General features: G+C 46.6%; 1 protein-coding gene across 1 annotated transcript in view; it reads left to right on the plus strand.

The window, feature by feature from the left end:
* The window catches only part of DGKD (diacylglycerol kinase delta), a 109,128-nt gene that overhangs the window by 23,871 nt on the left and 68,826 nt on the right, over positions 1 to 16,431 (plus strand). The window contains exons 2-3 of the mRNA XM_052638192.1: positions 7,541 to 7,651; positions 9,491 to 9,571. Coding sequence (XP_052494152.1) covers positions 7,541 to 7,651; positions 9,491 to 9,571 — 192 coding nt within the window. The remainder of the gene's footprint in view (positions 1 to 7,540; positions 7,652 to 9,490; positions 9,572 to 16,431) is intronic.

Below are 16,431 nucleotides of genomic sequence, written 5' to 3' on the forward strand. Positions count from 1 at the left end.
GCCTCCCTTAGGAGGTGGCCGTGCAGATGGAGTGGGACCGTCAGGGATGCCGCGGACATGGGCTCCCCTAGGGGCTGCTGCCCCGCAGACGCTGCCCTTCTGGGCAAGTCCTTTTAGATGGCGTGTCTTCCGGGAGGCCTGGCTTCCTCCCCGGTCTGGTCTACCCTGTCCTCTTCGCCCTTACGTAACCATTTTTATTATTTTATGATTTTGGTTTATTCTTCCATTGTTCCTGGTTGAAAATTTAAAAATAATATGTGCACATGTTTGCTTTTCAGTTTAATTTCTGTTTGCACGCGCACGCACACGCACATCCTTTTGACACATAGGCAGCATACTCCGTGCTTGTTCTGAGCCTCCTTCTCTGTGAGCTGGAGGTCATTCCATAGTTGGACAGGGACCACCGCACCCCTCTCCCAGCGGGGTAGCGCTCTGTTTCCTGACTGTGCCAGAGTCTGTTCAGCCACTTGGATTCCTTTTGGTCTCTTACTGTGCTATTTCGCAGCACCTGTCCTTGTCCAGACCTCTGCTGTGGTTTTGCTGGAGTGTCTGTGAGGGTGGCTCCTTGGAGCGGGCTTGCTGGACCTGAGGGCAGCGCACGTCTGATCTGCGGGGTGTTGCCGGCTTCCCGTCCCAGGGCTCACCTCATCCTGGAGTTGACCAGCCGGTCTTCTTCACAGGCGCCCAGAGTGTGCTGCCTTTTTCCAGTTCTCTTTGTGTCAGTCTGATGGTGAGCACACTATTTCAGTTGCGTTTTGTTTTTCTCTTGTCATGAGCTAGGGTGAACATCTTTTCTTGTGTCTGAGGGCTCTTCAGTTTTATTTTTTTGTGAAGTGTCTGTTCTTATTTTTTTTGCCCATTTTCCAATCAGGTTGTTAGTTTTTTTTCTCAGTTTTAGGAGCCTTTTTATAGCTTAGGTAGATGAGCCCTTTATAATATGTTGCGGAAAGTTTCCTCAGGATTCTCAGTGCTGGGCACCGGGTGACTAAGGTGAGTAAGTAAGAGCAGTAGGGCAGCCATAGCCTTGGGACTGTCTTGATCTGGTGTGGGAGACAGCCTCGTGATGGAGGGTCATAGACTTGCCAACAGATACTTTTGGCCAGGCTGCCTAGGCTCTGGGTTTGAATTTCAGGTCTTCTGTTTACTGGCCATGTGGCCTTGAGTGAGTTGCTTAATTTTGTGGCCTTGAGTGAGTTGCTTAATTTCTCTGACCGTCAGTTTCCTAGTCTATAAAAGATATGGGAATATTACTATATGCCTCCAAAGTTGGTGTGAGGATTAAAAGGTAAAAATGGCTTGTGTTATATGTATGTAGTCGATTCGGTGGGCACTCACTCAGTAAGCTTGTAAAATAACCTGTTCTTTTAAAGGTTATTGGGTATGTTTGGATATCCAATAACATTTGGATATGTTGTCCATGCCTGTGCTTTGTGAACAGATTATTTTCTGATTGTTTCCTGTTTATTATGGAACTGAACTGAACTGAACTGAAACCCTAGAAGAAGGTTTGAGATTAGAGTGAGGAGGCCTGACATTTCTTTTGTGGTCTGTCATTGGCTGTTTAACCTTGGACAAGATTACTTGGTCCCTTAGTGACCTGGAGTCTTATTTGTCACTCAGAATATTAGTGTATGTCTCATAGACCTTACGTGTTTGTTCTATTAAGAAGGCAAATAAATATAAAAATGCTCATGAAAATTTCAAGTGATGTGCAAATTTAAAGTAACACATTTTACTAGCTTCTTCATGGAAACGTTTTATTTTATTTTTATTTATGTTTCTGGCTGGACCGTGCGGCTTGTGAAATCTCAGCTGCCCTGGCAGTGAGAACGCATGCACAGTCCTGACCGCTGGACTGACAGGGAAGTCCTAAAAACTTTTTTTTTTTTTTAAGGAAGCCACTTACTTATTTATTTATTGTAAAAAATATTTATTTATTTTACTGCAGGAGGTCTTAGTTGCAGCGTGTGGTATCTAGTTCCCTGACCAGGGATTGAACCAGGGCCCCCTGCATTGGGAACTCGGAGTTCTTAGCCCCTGGACCACCAAGGAGGTCCTAAGGAAGCCATTTAAAAGGTAAACCTTCTGGCTGTGCTGGGTCTCTGCTGCTGCGCACGGGCTTTTTCTGGCCGCAGTGCGTAAGGGCTCTCGTCCTTGCGGCGGCTTCTCTTGTCGTGGAGCACAGACTCCAGGCGTGCGGGCGTCGTGGCTGCAGCACGTGGGCTTGGGAGCTGTGGCTTCGTTGCTGTGCGGCACGTGGAATCTTCCCAGACCAGAGGTCGAACCCGTGTCTCCGGCACTGGCAGAAGGATTCCCGTCCACTGCGCCGCCAGAGAAGTCCCCAGAGACATTTGAATAGTTCTTCTACATAGTAACTTTTTATGCTAGTATCCCCACTTTTTTTTTTTTTTTTTGACTTTGAATTTTGGATGGTGTTGCCTAACATAGGTTTGTGTAATATTGTTTTTTTTGGAAGGGTGAAGAAGGTTGAAGGACAAATAGATGGCTGAAGTGAGCATGTGGCCAGTGGCTAGTTTTTCAGTCCTTTCTTCCTTTACTTCATCCTCTTCACCCTTTCTCTCCTTGCCTGCTTGCAGCCCTCTGCCTCAGGCAGGGTGGTCAGGAAGCTGCGAAAATTCTCGCACTGACAACACAATGACAGCATCAGCAGAGCTCTGCTTGAGCTCTCACTCCCATCCTTTTATTAGCCTGGTTTGTCCCTTTATGTTTGCACACCACATAAATGTAGGCTGTGATGCAAGTGGTGACACGTGTGCGTGACTCCCCCCCGCCCCACGGTGGGGCACGCGGATGCCCCCTCCCGGGGTCTCTTCTGCCCAGCCTCCTGCAGTTCAGCATCTTATTTAGTCATCATTCGACTTAGCATCCCCACGGTTCATGCTTTCTGCCGCTTTTCCGCTTAGCAGCCTCTCCTTGCTGTCCTTTTGCAGGGCTGCTTAGAATATTCTGGATGCCTTCTCTGGCTGTGTACTTCATGTATCTTCTCCCTGATGTGGTTTCTCTCTTCCGTTTCTTTGTAAGGTGTCCGATGACCAGAGGTTCTCGGTGGGAATGAAGTTGGTTTTAGAGACCTTATGCTTTATGTTTAGTATTTAAAAGTCCTGTTTGAGAATCTTTTTCCAGTCCTAAGGTCCTAGAGAAATGGTCCGGTGCTGTCTACTGAGGCTTTTCAAGTTTCACCTTCTGCACCGACTCTGCTGACTTGCGTGTGGTGTGTGAGGTGGGGGCCTGTGGCACCTTCCCCTCGGATGATGACCTGTGCCGGTCCACTGACTAGTGTCTCCCCCGCCACCTGTGGTCTCCTGTCATGCCTTCAGCCCTGTGGGCATCTGAGCTTTGACCCCCAAGTTCTGTTTCTGGTTCTTGGTTCTAAGGAGTAGCTCAGGACATGGGCAGATACTCCTCTTGCGGCAGTAGTCTTTGAAGCCTTGCTGTCGGTGCTGAGCAGGAAGCGTTCTAAATGTTCAAGCCGTGGGAGTGTGTTGAATGATTTACGCTTTTCACTACTGTGAGAAACTCTGTAGCAGACAGAGATGCATTTGCTAATATGGAAGGCTGTTGATAACACATGATGACAGAAAGAATAGGAAGATCAAGCACGGAGTGTACAATATGATTCCATGCTCATAAAAAGTTAAGATACATGGAAATTAAAAAAACAAAAAACCAGCCTGCCATCTTTGCTTCCTCCCGTCCGAGTAGCCTTCACTGCGCTTTGGTCTGGTGTCCCCCCGGTCGGGGCCCGCGCCTGGCCCCGGCGGGCCCTCGGTGACTCCTGGTGGCCGCCGCCTCGGGCTTCTCCCAGCCCCTGCACCCCACCAGCCGGCGTCCCCGAGGCGCCCTGGATGCCTTTTCTCCTCTGCTCCTCAGCTTCGTGCCACTTCTTCCCTGTCCTCCTTTTCGGACCCCCAGCTTCCCCCTGCACCCGATGTTGGTGTCCTGGGCCTCTCGGTGCCCTGGGCCTCTTCTCCTTCCCCTCTGTTCCCGAAAGGGACGCCTCTACGGCGTCTCCCGCTGAACCTTCTCACGCGCCCCCATTGCACGGTCTGCCGCCGGTCCTCCGCACGGCTCCCCTGGCCTTCCCGGGCCTCAGAGTCTCTGTGTCCAAGACGAAGCACATCCTCCTCCAGGAGACCCCTGGGGTCGCCTCCATCGTCCCATCTGTGGTGCGTCCTCTGAACACTCTCATGCCCGTGACCATGACTCCTTCCTCCCAGATGCCGCTCACTGCCGGCTGCCATCCTGTAAGAGTGGAGGATTCTGCCTGCCTCTTGGTTTCACTCTCACCTCCTGCCCTCCACATGGTGGCCCAGATCGTCCTTCTAAACTCTGCAGCCTGAGAAACCACCCCCCTGATCCGGGGCCCCGTGACTGACAGTGTGCCCTTAGGGAGCTGGTGGGGCCCCGGTCAGCTACCAGCCCTGCGGGCTCTGTCTGCAGCCCTCCGCGGGCTGTGGACGCCTCTGCCCTGCCCGCTCAGACCAGCTCTGGGCCGCCCTCCCCAGCGGGAAGTGCTCCCTCCCCGGCACCCTGTGTGCTCTGTCCTCCCCTGGTCTGAGCTGTCCCTGGAGCCGACGGAGTGGTGGCCGCTGCTTGTCTGGGGAGGGTGTGGAGGAGGCAAGGGAAGGCGTTCCACTGCCTTTGCAGAGGGGTTGACTCCCTAGGACTGGGGGCACCGAGTCCCATAGGCAGGCCTGCTCTCGCCATCTCTGCCTGCTGGTTGGTGCATTTGGAGGGCATTTCCAGAGCTGCCTTAGCTGCCCCTAGCTCCTGAGCAGGATGACTGCAGACTCAAGCCTTCCCTGTGGCAGGTGCTGTCTCACCTGGCGTTGTGCGCCTCTCTGGGGGTCAGCGGGTGGCTGTGGCACCCAGGGCCGCGCTTTGGCACAGGCTGAATACCCTGCCGGGTTCTCCACCCCCCATCCCCACCCCCAGAGCCTAGCCAGGACTGGCGTCCTCCCTTTGGACCTGGGTCCAGTGCTCCCTTCCCGCTCAGATCCTCAGCACCCACCCATGTGTGCTGCAGCTCAGTCCTCCCTGTCCCTGAGGGTGAGGGAGATGCCCTGGACAGCTCGAAGGACAGAACTGGCCCTGTCGCCTGTGCGAGAACTTGACAAAGCGGTGCTTAGAGCCTGGCCTCTCGGCTGTGGGTTTGGACTCCTGGTCCTCTGCTCTAGTGGGCGTGCGGAGCCGTGCGAGCTGAGCCGTTTCCTGTGGGTGCCACTTACCGGCTGCCAAATGCAAAGCACAGCTGATTAGTCAGGGGTGTGCTTTTCTTGACCACTTTTATTTAGTTCATTGCTTTTGACTGAGTGTTAAAAATATTCTGCAGCATATCTATAGTCCTCACGAGCAGCAAATGTGAGAAGAAATGCAGTTTCTGAGAAAGCTTCAGAGAAATACTGGTCTTTATCTTTTCCCCAGCCCTTCCGCTGAAACCCACCAGAGTCTTTTTCTGAGCACTCTTGTTCTATAAATAGAACGACAGCTCTCCTTGGGTAGCCCGAGATCGCAGCTCTCATCCGCTCTCTGAAAGATGTGTGTGTGGTGTATGTGTGTGTGTGTGTGTGTGTGTGTGTGTGTTGGAGTGTGTTTGTTCTAATTTTGCTTTTCTTTTATGTGTGGCATGTGTAGGGGAGATGCAAGAAAAATACTCGAGCATTTATCCTTTAAAAAGAACTTCTTTTAACTTTTCTGGGTCTCGGCCTGTGATTTTGTTGTCTTTTAGAATTTTTTTCCTTTTTCTTTCTGCATTTGCGAAAGAGATGGAGGCGATTGCTTCCCCTGCAGAGGTAAGGAAGATGCTTGGGGGCTGGGAGAGGTGCCTGGGTCTGTGAGCGGGACCTGTGGGGTCCCGAGCAGAGGCTCGCCTCGGGGGGCGGGTGGTGCAGATACCGGGGTCTGCACCGCCGGGCGCGGGTGCAGTGGCCTGTCTTTGAAGAGCATATTGAAACAGCATCCACGTGTGCACTTGGGTCTGAAAAGAATCCTCGGACGCAGCCCAGCAGTCCTTCCGTAGCGCAGGCCGGTTTCCACCTGAAGCTCCTTGGTCAGGAGGCTTTCTCTCCGCCACGGGCCAGCACGTGTCCCTCCCGCATCGTCGGGTCATGCTGTGTTCGTCTCTCCTCAGTGACCTGGAAGAGGGGTGGGTGACCTCCTCAGAGATAACAGTGAGGGCTCCCGCCCCAGGATAAGTGCAGCCGTTCCTTGCTAGCTTTCCCCCAGAGTTGATCCTCTCGGGCGTTGGAGAGGTTGCTGTTTGTACTGCTGGGCCAGGCCCGAGGGAGCGGGGCTCTCGGGTGGACCTGTGCACGGCCAGGCGCTGGTGGGGTGTGAGGGGGTGTGTGTGTGTGTGTGCGCGCGTGTGCCCGGGGTGGGGGCGCTGTCTCCAGCATTCGCCTGTGGGGAGCAGCAGTACCTCCCGGGTTCTGTTGCCTCCCCTGTTAGGAGCTGGCTGATGGAGGGACAGATAGACAGCAGTGACCAGGTCTCGCCTCTGACGTGTTCGGGTGACGTAGGGTTTCTGTGTCTTGTTTCATCTTACGTCGTCTTCAGTGGCCGCAGGTGCCCAGATGCTTCGTACAGCCATTTAAAAGTGACGTAAAGTGCAGAGCTGCACAGGGTCAGGTGCTGCGACGAGCAGCTTCTTTGGACCGCTGTCCTTGTCCTCGAGCAGCGTTTCTGCGCGTCCTGCCTCTGCTGCACCGGGAGATGCTGGGCTTAGCTCTTGCTGGGAGCCCGGCTCTGGTGTCAGGGCACCTTGTTGCTTAGTTTTGACTGTTGGCTGCTCCAGGTGGTCCAGCACGTCTGCTGACCAGGCAGGACCCTGAGCACTTGGCTTGTAAGTGGTGCGGCTCCGGGCTTAGGGTCTAGGACGCTGCCCTGTTCTGGGTGTGTGTGCCGAGCCGAGCGGACTGCCCTTCACCCCATGCTTCTCTCTGCACTCCTGCCTCGGTGGCAGGCTGGTCAGATTTGGGGGTGGAGGCGTCTCAGTGACGTTGCTGGTGGCACCTCTCTGTGTCGCAGTGTGGGTCACGCCTGGCCCGTGCACAGGGCCGAGGGCCGAAGAGGGGCAGGCCTAGGCCGTGGTGAACCCCGTAGCAACCTACGTCGACAGTTTTGGCAGCCGGCTCCTGAGAAATGGCAGGAGGCCAGAGAGCACGGAGGCCGGGCCAAAAACAGCTGAGAACTACCCAGCGCTGAGGCTGGAGAACATGGGTCCAGCGTGCCCTCGCCCCCTTCTGCTGACCCCCACCCAGGGCACGCGCTGGGCACACCTGGGCCTTTGGCCCCACCTCCCCGCTGCTCAGGCAGGCCATCGCCCCCTGGAGGATAGGGTCAGCCTCCACCCGCTGCCCACTCAGCTTGTCCATAGGTTGGGGTTTGCACAGAGGGTGAGAAATAGTTCTTCTGTTAGGCCGTCAGCCCATTAGAGACACACACAGATACTCTGGGCTGTCAGTGGATAAGCGCAGCACCGTGAAAACACACGCTCATGAATCCCTTTCTGTGCTTCCAGACCGTCATCAAAGAGGGGATGCTGACCAAACAGAACAATTCATTCCAACGATCAAAACGAAGATACTTCAAGCTTCGAGGGCGGACGCTGTACTATGCAAAAACTGCCAAGGTGAGACTCAGTGGGGGACCCTTGATGAGAGGAAACCTCCCGAGAAGCTGCAGGGAGAGCTGGGTTCCGGGTTCTCCCTGGGGAAATACCTTTGATTCTAGATCTCATTTTCCGAGCGCGTTTTGTGAGCCTCTGGGGTGCTGGGTCTTATGTCTTGTGAACATTGATTTTTCTAATCAATTTCCTTTCTCTTTAATGTCATAGGTCACCAGTGGGGAGATATGGGGAGGGAAAGGTCACAGAAGTAACCATGTGACAAGTAGACATCGTTCTTTTGGAAAGATTGGGGATCACTGGCTTAAAAACCCTCTTATTTTGGCCTAAAAATCTATTTTTTTCCAAAGTTTTCTGTATTTTTTTAAATCATTAAAAAAATGGATGATGATGATTGTTTTTTGCATTTGGCCGCACTGGGTCTCTGTTGCTTTGCAGGGCCTTTTTCTGGCTGCAGTGAGTGGGGGCTCCTCTTCATTGCGGTTCTTCGGCGTCTCATTGCGGGGGCTTCTCTTGTTGCAGAGCACAGACTCTAGGCCCTCGGCTTCCTTAGTTGCAGGATACGGGCTCAGCATTTGTGGTCCATGGGCTTAGTCGCCCCATGGCATGTGGAATCTTCCCAGACCAGGGATGGAATCCATGTCCCCCATATTGGCAGAGCACTTCTTAGCCACTGTACCTACACCAGGGAAGACCTTTTTTTTCTCTTTTTTCAAAACAGTTTTATAAACACTGTATAGAAACTTAATGTGTGCAACTTGATGACTTTGGAGACAAGTGTATATACCTGTGAAGCTAACTAAAAATATGCTTTAAGTGTATTGGGCTTTTTGGTGTGTGAAGAGAAGCTGTCTCTGGGCTTTCTAGCCATGATCCTTCCTCCCGTGTGTCATCTTTGTAAGATTTATAGCTGGAATCACCAGGCAGACGCCAGTGACAGAGGAGGAGCTGTTGAGAGTCTCTGAGTCACTGCCTGGCTTAGGCGACTGTGGTGTGGCACACTTCAGACACTAGTGTGTCTACAAACCTAGTTTTTGGTGTTCTGAACACCAGTCTTTGTGTTCAGATGCTAACATTTTAGTATTATTAATAAAAAAACTGGAATCTGAGTAATTTGCATTTTGAGATGTATCCCTAGTGAGTTAGTACATTAAAATCTGAAACTGTACAGAGTAACTTGTTTAGAAAGGATTCTGACCACATCCTTCATTTAAAAAAAAGACAGACTCGTGTAGTTATTTTAGTTCAGGGGGCGGGGGGGAGTTACTTAAAAGGCTGAGTCTTTTCTAAGTTGCTAGTGTTTCCTCCAGAGGGGACAGTAAGGGTAGCAGGAGCTGGGGGGCTGTGACGGGGGGCCTTGGCGGGGAGAGTAGAATGGGGAGGGGCGTGTCCCAGGCCTGCTTCTAGACCCTCCTTTCTCTCTGGGACTAGATTGTCTCTGCTGTGCCCCTTTGTTTTCTTTCATGGCTGGGTCCCTTCTGTTGGGGTCAGTCTGTCCTCCCCTAGAATCGTTCATTTTAGCCAATACCTTTCTCCCCAAGCGTGCAAGGTGGAGAAAGGAAAGCTGAGAGGACAGAGGACCTCCTCTCTGGATCCTGCTCTCAGGTGGACTCATGGGAGGACGTGTCTCTGACTTCACTGGCGCCGGTCACTAGGGAGCTCCCTGGACTTAGAAAAGGTCTTGAGCTTCCCCGTGAGCCCTGCGTGCCGTCAGCAGTGGGTCGGGTGGAGTTACTCGGGTCCATGTAGTTCTCACACGCTTGGCTGGGGTCGAGGGAGAGCAGTGGGCAGTCCGGGACGGGCATGCCTTTGCCCCCTCTGACTGTGGCCCCTGTATTCTTCCAGTCGATCATATTTGATGAGGTGGACCTGACCGATGCCAGTGTGGCTGAATCCAGCACCAAGAACGTCAACAACAGCTTTACGGTGAGTCTGTGGGCGCATACCTCTCTCGATTCCTCCGCCACCTTTGGTTTTCCTGTTTAATTTGAATGGGGTGTGTGTGAGCAGTTCAGACTTTTCATCCTTTGCCCTCTGATTGGAGCAGTTCTTGATAAATTTTGAGTTCAAGGTTCGAAATTGTGCAGTGGCTGGAGAAAAACTGAGAATTTGGCACATGTAAGCATAAAAGAATGAGAGGGTCCAAATGAATTGTTTAAACACGTTGTAGTTTGCATTTCTGTAACTGTTTTACACAGAGATTCATTTTTCAGGATTGCCGTGGAAAATTTGGGAACACAGGAAAGAATGTGGAAGCAATTAGAAAATAACCGTAATTTAGCCACCTCAAAATAGAATGTTGATATTTCTTTAACAGTTGTACACAGAGAACTGTTTTTCATGATCATTGTAGAAAATTTGGAAATACAGAAAAGAATATGGAAGCAATTAGAAAATAACTGTAATTTAGCCACCTCAAAATAGAATGTTAATATTTTAGTATACCTATTTTCTTTTTAAAACTTAACCCTCCCACCCCCATATATAGAAATTATGTTGTACTTTGTGCAAAAGTTCTAAATGCATAAACTCATGTGAGCCTGGGGGTACCCAGCTGCTCACTTTAGAGTGATTATCTTTACGTCTAAATGTCTGTCTCTTGAGCAGCATTATAGCATGGGATGACAGTGATCCTTTTGATTTGATCCTTTTGGTGAAACACCTGTTTGATTTTTTTTTTCTCTTGACAATTTATGGTGATCACTTCCCATGTTGATTGGTCTAAATGTTCATTATATTTTTTAATGTCTATACAGCATTTCTTGTATGACTTTACAATTTTGGCTTCAGGGATGACTTTAGAACCTACTGTGTAAGGTATGATTCTAATATTAATAACCGGAATAGAGTATTTTAAAATATTTTTCTTCATGTTATTAAGTAATTTTATCTAGAAATACAGTGAAAGTGAAAGTGAAGTCACTCAGTCGTGTCCGACTCTCTGCGACCCCATGGACTGTAGCCTATCAGGCTTCTCTGTCCATGGGATTTTCCAGGCAAGAGTATTGGAGTGGGGTGCCAGTATGCTTCCCAATTTTTAAAAATTCTTTTGTAACTCAGTCAAGGTGGGTAATTTTCTTCGTGTTTAGGGTCCAACATTTTGAGTTAATGTTAGTTTCAGCTACTTTCAGGTTTTATTTTATTTATTTGTTTATGGATTGATTAAGTTGTTGCTCCAGATGGGATATTCCTTCCTCCGTTTAAACTTCTACTTATTTTATTTTGGTGTAATTAACTGTGCTTGGTTTTCCTTTGTGGCTTATTGAACTAGTCAGACTTGCCTGATGGCCTCTTTTATTTTAGTCCTCATTTTATTTGGTCCATTTTTACTTTTCCTGCATTAGTTTATTTTTACTTACTGGCTGGGGAGAGACATTTTAAACTATGTAAATGAGTTGTTCTTTGATTTGTGGCTTTTAGAGTGTTTAATAGGAATAGGTGATGAATTTCACTGGAGTGTTTTGAACAATAATTTATTGTAGATGATCAGTTTGGTTTTGAGTATTTGTACACTTCTTTCAGGTTTTTCTTTTCTGTTTTTTAGCTGTGCTGGGTCTTAGTTGTGGCATGTGGGATCTAATTCCCTGACCAAGGATTGAACCCGGGCCCCTTGCATTGGGAGCACCCGGGAAGCCCCTTCGTACAGTTCTTAATAGTAAATTGTTCCTGATAATGTTGAGTAGTACAACCTAATTTTGGATTTAGAATTTTATGAAAGCATGTGTGTGCTTAACTCTTCGGGTAGGAGGTATCCTTTGCTGTGTTTTGATTTCAGAGTGCAAGCAGCCCCGTAGGATTCATTTAGTAACTTTTCATGATTTTTTGTGCTCTGGAACATTTTTATAGTTTTAGAATTTCTTGAAAATTTGAGAGGAGATAATAAGACTCTGAATAAACCTAAAAGGTTTGTTTTTAATCATAGGAACTTTTTAACTTCTTTAGTCCATTTTTGTTATTTACTTTCCCACTTACTCCACACCTTTTAATTTAGTAATATATATTTGCACTTTAAACGTAAATGTCTCTGGTTGAATCCTCTTTCACGTTTCTTTTTTTAAAAAATTTATTTTTATTTGAAGGATAATTGCTTTACAATATTATGTTGGTTCCCTTTCACACTTCTAATTTTACTTGCTTAGCTTTTTTTTTTGTCATTATTCACTTTGAAAAGAATTGTATTCGAGTAAAGTTGATTTATAATATTGCATTAATTTTTTCTGTACAGCAGAGTGATTCAGATATATATATGTTTTTCATATTCTTTTACATTATGGTTTATTACAGGATATTGAATACAGTTTCCTGTGCTATATAATAGGACCTTGCTTTATTCATTTTATATATACTCGTTTGCATCTGCTAATCCTAACTCCTAATCCATCCCTCTCCCACCATCCCCACCCCTTGGCAACCACAAGTCTGGTCTCTATGTATGTGAGTCTGTTTCTGTTTAGTAGGTATGTTCATTTATGTCATGTTTTAGATTCTACATGTGAACAATATCACACTGTATTTGTTTTCTCTTTCTGACTTCCTTCACTTGTATGATAATCTCTAGGTCCATCCACGTTGCTGCAGATGGCATTATTCCAGTCTTTTTGGCTAAGTAATATTCATTGTTGTGGAATGGAACCCCTCAACTTCTTTATCCATTCATCTGTTGGACATTTAGTTTCCTTCTCTGTCTTGGCTATTGTAAATAGTGCTGCTTTGAACATTGGGGTGCATGTTTCTTTTCACATTAGAGTTTTTTAGTCTTTTCCAGATTGATACCCAGCAGTGGGATTGCTGGATCGTATGGAGAGTCTACTTTCAGTTTTTAGGGAACCTTCATAATGTTCACCGTGGTGGCCGCGTCAGTTTCCATTGCTTCCGGCAGTTCTCTTTTCTCCACAGCCTCTCCAGCATTTGTCATTTGTAGACCTTTTGATGCTGGCATTCTGACCAGTGTGAGGTAGTACCTTATTGTAGTTTTGATTTGCATTTCTCTAGTAATTAGTGATTTTGAGTATCTTTTCGTGTCCCTCTTGACCATCTGTATGTCTTCTGGGAGAAATGTCAATTTAGGTCTTCTAACCATTTTTCAATTGGGTTGCTTGTTTTTTGTTACTGAGTTGTATGAGCTGTTTGTATATTTTGGAGATTAAGCCCCTGTCAGTTGTATCATGTGCAGATGTTTCCTTCTAGTCTGTAGGTTGTCTTTTCATTTTGTTTATGATTTTCTTTGCTGTGAAAAAACTTGTAGGTTTAGGTTTGATTGAGTCCCATTTTTTTCTTTTTGCTATTAAGAGAACTTGTTCGTAAAAAGAGAGAACTGGTTCTTAGATTATTCAACAATTCCAGTTTTTATTACCTAATTCAGTTTCTGTGTTTATATTTATTGTCTTATCTGCTTTTCACTTTTAAAAATAACTTATTAATTGACTCTTCTTATTTTCATATATATCAATAATTAAAAACCATTAGGGACTCTGCATTTAACTCTGAGTGTATTTCTGTTCACATTCCAATATTCTAAAAGTTGTTTTTTCTTCCAGTAGAAAAATGTTATTAAAGATTAATTGCTTTTTTGGTCAAATTATTGAAGAAAAATTTTTAAGTGTATAAATAACATAGGAAGTTTAAACCATCTATATTCCTATTACCCAAAGATACCTAATAATATATATTAATTGGTGTCATTCCCACCAACTGGGTTTTAGTTTTTAACCTACTTTCTTCACTTAATAATGAGCTTTTCTTATGATATCCTTCAAAATCTTGCTTATTAATGTTGCATAGTATTCCATCTTATTTAAATGTATAAGTTTAACCAGTCCCTATATTGTATTTTTTTCCTATTAAATAGCAATTTAATGTATACTTATAAATAGATCCTTTTGTATATTTCTGGTTATTTCCATAGCTTAAGTTCTTAGAAGTAGAATCCTGTTTGAGGTAGAAAGTGTGAACTTTTAAAAGGCTTTTGAAAAGTAAATGAGGTAGTGATACATGTTACAGCTTAGATGGGCCTTGAAAATATACTGAGTAAAAGCCAGACACAAAAGACCACATATTTTATGATCCCATATACATGAAATGCACAATAGTCAAATCTGTAGAGACAGTGAAGAGTGGTGGCCAGGGGCTGTTGGACGGAGGACTGCTAATGGGTACCGGATTTTAGTTGGGGGTGTGTGTCAGAATGTTCTAAAATTAGATAGTGGTGATGGTTGCACAACTTTATGAATATGCTGAAAACCACTGAGCTGTATACTGTAAAAGGCTGAATTGTACAGGAATTATGTCTCCATAAAAATAATAGGGCACTGTGCTCTGGTACGATGTGAATTACCGTGGAACTTTGTCAGCCTGGTTGGAGAATGAACCCTGATTTATACCCTGTCGCTATGGGAAAACGTGTTCAGGGTGCCGAATAGTTGACTTCCAGATGTCGAGCTCGTTCCTGTGGGGGCAGTCGTGGATGATTCCCAGCCCTCGGGGCAGAGGCACTGTTTCTTTCACATTTACTTTAGATTTTGTTAGTGCTGTAAAAACTAGCTTTTCATCTGAGCATGTACTGAAAGGACATAAAAGCTTAATAGTGAGGCTCCCTAGAAATACTCCAAGATAAGAAGACCCCCCCCACCCCCCCGGCCCTTAGCAACCCGTGAGGGCATCTGGAATTTGGGGATGCATGGTGGAGTATTTGGAGCCACTTGACTGGTGCCCAGTTCCCCGAGGCATGCTTCCACAGAGAGTTGGTAGGTTCTGGGCACTCCCTCACTTCTAACTTCCTGCAGTGTTTTCTGTCTGAACTCTGAACCTGTCCCTTCCCGTACAGCACCCTGTAGGAATCTGCGTGCAGGTCCTAGAAGGCAGGGCCTGGCCTTGGACTTTGCCAGTGCCTGGTGCCATGTGCTTGCGGAAGTGAGTGCAGAATGAATGAATGTATTTGCCCAGAAGCTACTTCAGTTCCTGGAATATCTCATTTGGTTTTCCAGCTATTCCAGTAGTAATTTCCGAATTCCACAACTTATACTAAAATTGCGTGCCTGATACAAACAACTGGGCAGTGAAAGTCACTGTTAGCGTGAATCAGCCAACAGATGGGAACCTTTTGTATCTGGCAAAGAATGAGTAAATTTTGCTCCACATTAACAAAGACTCCATTTTAATTTTTCCCTAAAATGGTCAAAGAATTGTCTCATAAAGACATAAGCACCTGAGGGACAAGAGTCTTCCAGGGGAGATGGAAGGAAATATTTGGGGGAGAGTAGAGAGTTATCTTTCCTGGTGGTTCAGTGATAAGGAACCTGCCTGCCAGCACAGGAGACAGGGCAGGGGATGGTGTTGATCCCTGGGCGGGGAAGCTCCTCTGGGGAAGGAAGTGGCGAACCCCTCCAGCACTCTTGCCTGGGAAATGCCATGGACTGTGGAGCCTGGCGGGCTGCAGTCTAAGGGGCCACACAGAGTGGGACATGACTTAGCGATTAAACAACAACAGAGATTTTTATACAGGTTTGATGGAAGAAATGCTAGCAAGGAGACTTTTGCAGCTGGAAAGGGGTCTGCTTGCCTTCTGTTTAAGAACAAAGTGAAGTTGGGATGCAGCTAGAGACACAGATGTGGCTTTAGGTTCTTGATAAGGTGGAGCTGTGGCCACGGGAAATCTCAGAAGATGAGAGTAGACAGATTCCTCTGCGTTCTCACCTTCAAGTGGGATCACCCCTTAGAAGGCCAGAGAGCATAATGGCAGCATGAAGAAAGGGGATTTGTCAGCCTCATGTCCCAGCCTCTGCAGTAGCATGAAATGTTTTCGATAATTAAACATGTTAATGTTAATCTATGAAAACTAAAAGGCTTTCGGTATATTATTGCCAAATGGCTTTTAGAACTTCTATGAGTCAAACTTCATGAAGTGGTTTCTGTCCTTTCACAAATGCCATTGGTTAAAATTTTATAACATCTGTGCCACTTTGATAAAAATGGAATGAGGTCGAACGTTTCTCACAGTCTTTGGCCATTTGTATTAATTTCTTTTTGAGCTGATTCTGTATGTGCTTTTGGATAGTCAGCTCTGTATTTGGGGGGGGCGGTTGAAAATTACCCGTCTCTTTCTCTAAGTTTGCCCTCATTGGCTATGCTTGCTTTAGTGGTTCCCTCCTACCCTCCTTCCCCCTTTTTTAAAAACTAGGTTTCATACACCAGTAGTAGGCAAAAGTTGTCAGGGAAAAATGTTTCTCATTTTCCCCTTATACTTCTTTTCTTTCCATTATCTAACATGGGATAATTTAGAAATTATTTCCAGCCTTATCACAAAATTTACAGATTTGTTTTGAAGGTATATTTTAACTACTCTAATTCTTCAAAGGAGTTTGTCAAAGCAGCATTTCTGCTTTACCGAGTTTGTATATTATAAATAATTTTAAAAATTGAAAATGACTTCCCAACTGAAAAGCGCACAAGTGAGTGGGCCTCTGCAGCCACTACCCAGATTCAGTGGTAGAATGTGTCTAGGCCCCGGGAAGCTCCCCCAAGTGATCTTGCCCAGTTGTCCCCCTAGCCCCCTCCAGAGGAGCCACCATCCTACAGCTGATATGCTGGGTTTGTGTCGACTGTTTTAGATGGTTGATGTAAATGAACTTGCATTCTTTTGTGTCTGCTTCTGACCTGTGTGTTTCCACAAATGTCCCATGTGCGTTTGAACAGAATTTGCACTCAGTAGTTCTTGTACGCTGATTAGGACAAAATTTAATCATTTTCCTCAAATCTTTTATAAACTTCTGACTTGCTTTTCTGCTTGT

Source organism: Budorcas taxicolor, chromosome 3, assembly GCF_023091745.1.
Source record: "Budorcas taxicolor isolate Tak-1 chromosome 3, Takin1.1, whole genome shotgun sequence".
NCBI lineage: Eukaryota > Metazoa > Chordata > Mammalia > Artiodactyla > Bovidae > Budorcas > Budorcas taxicolor.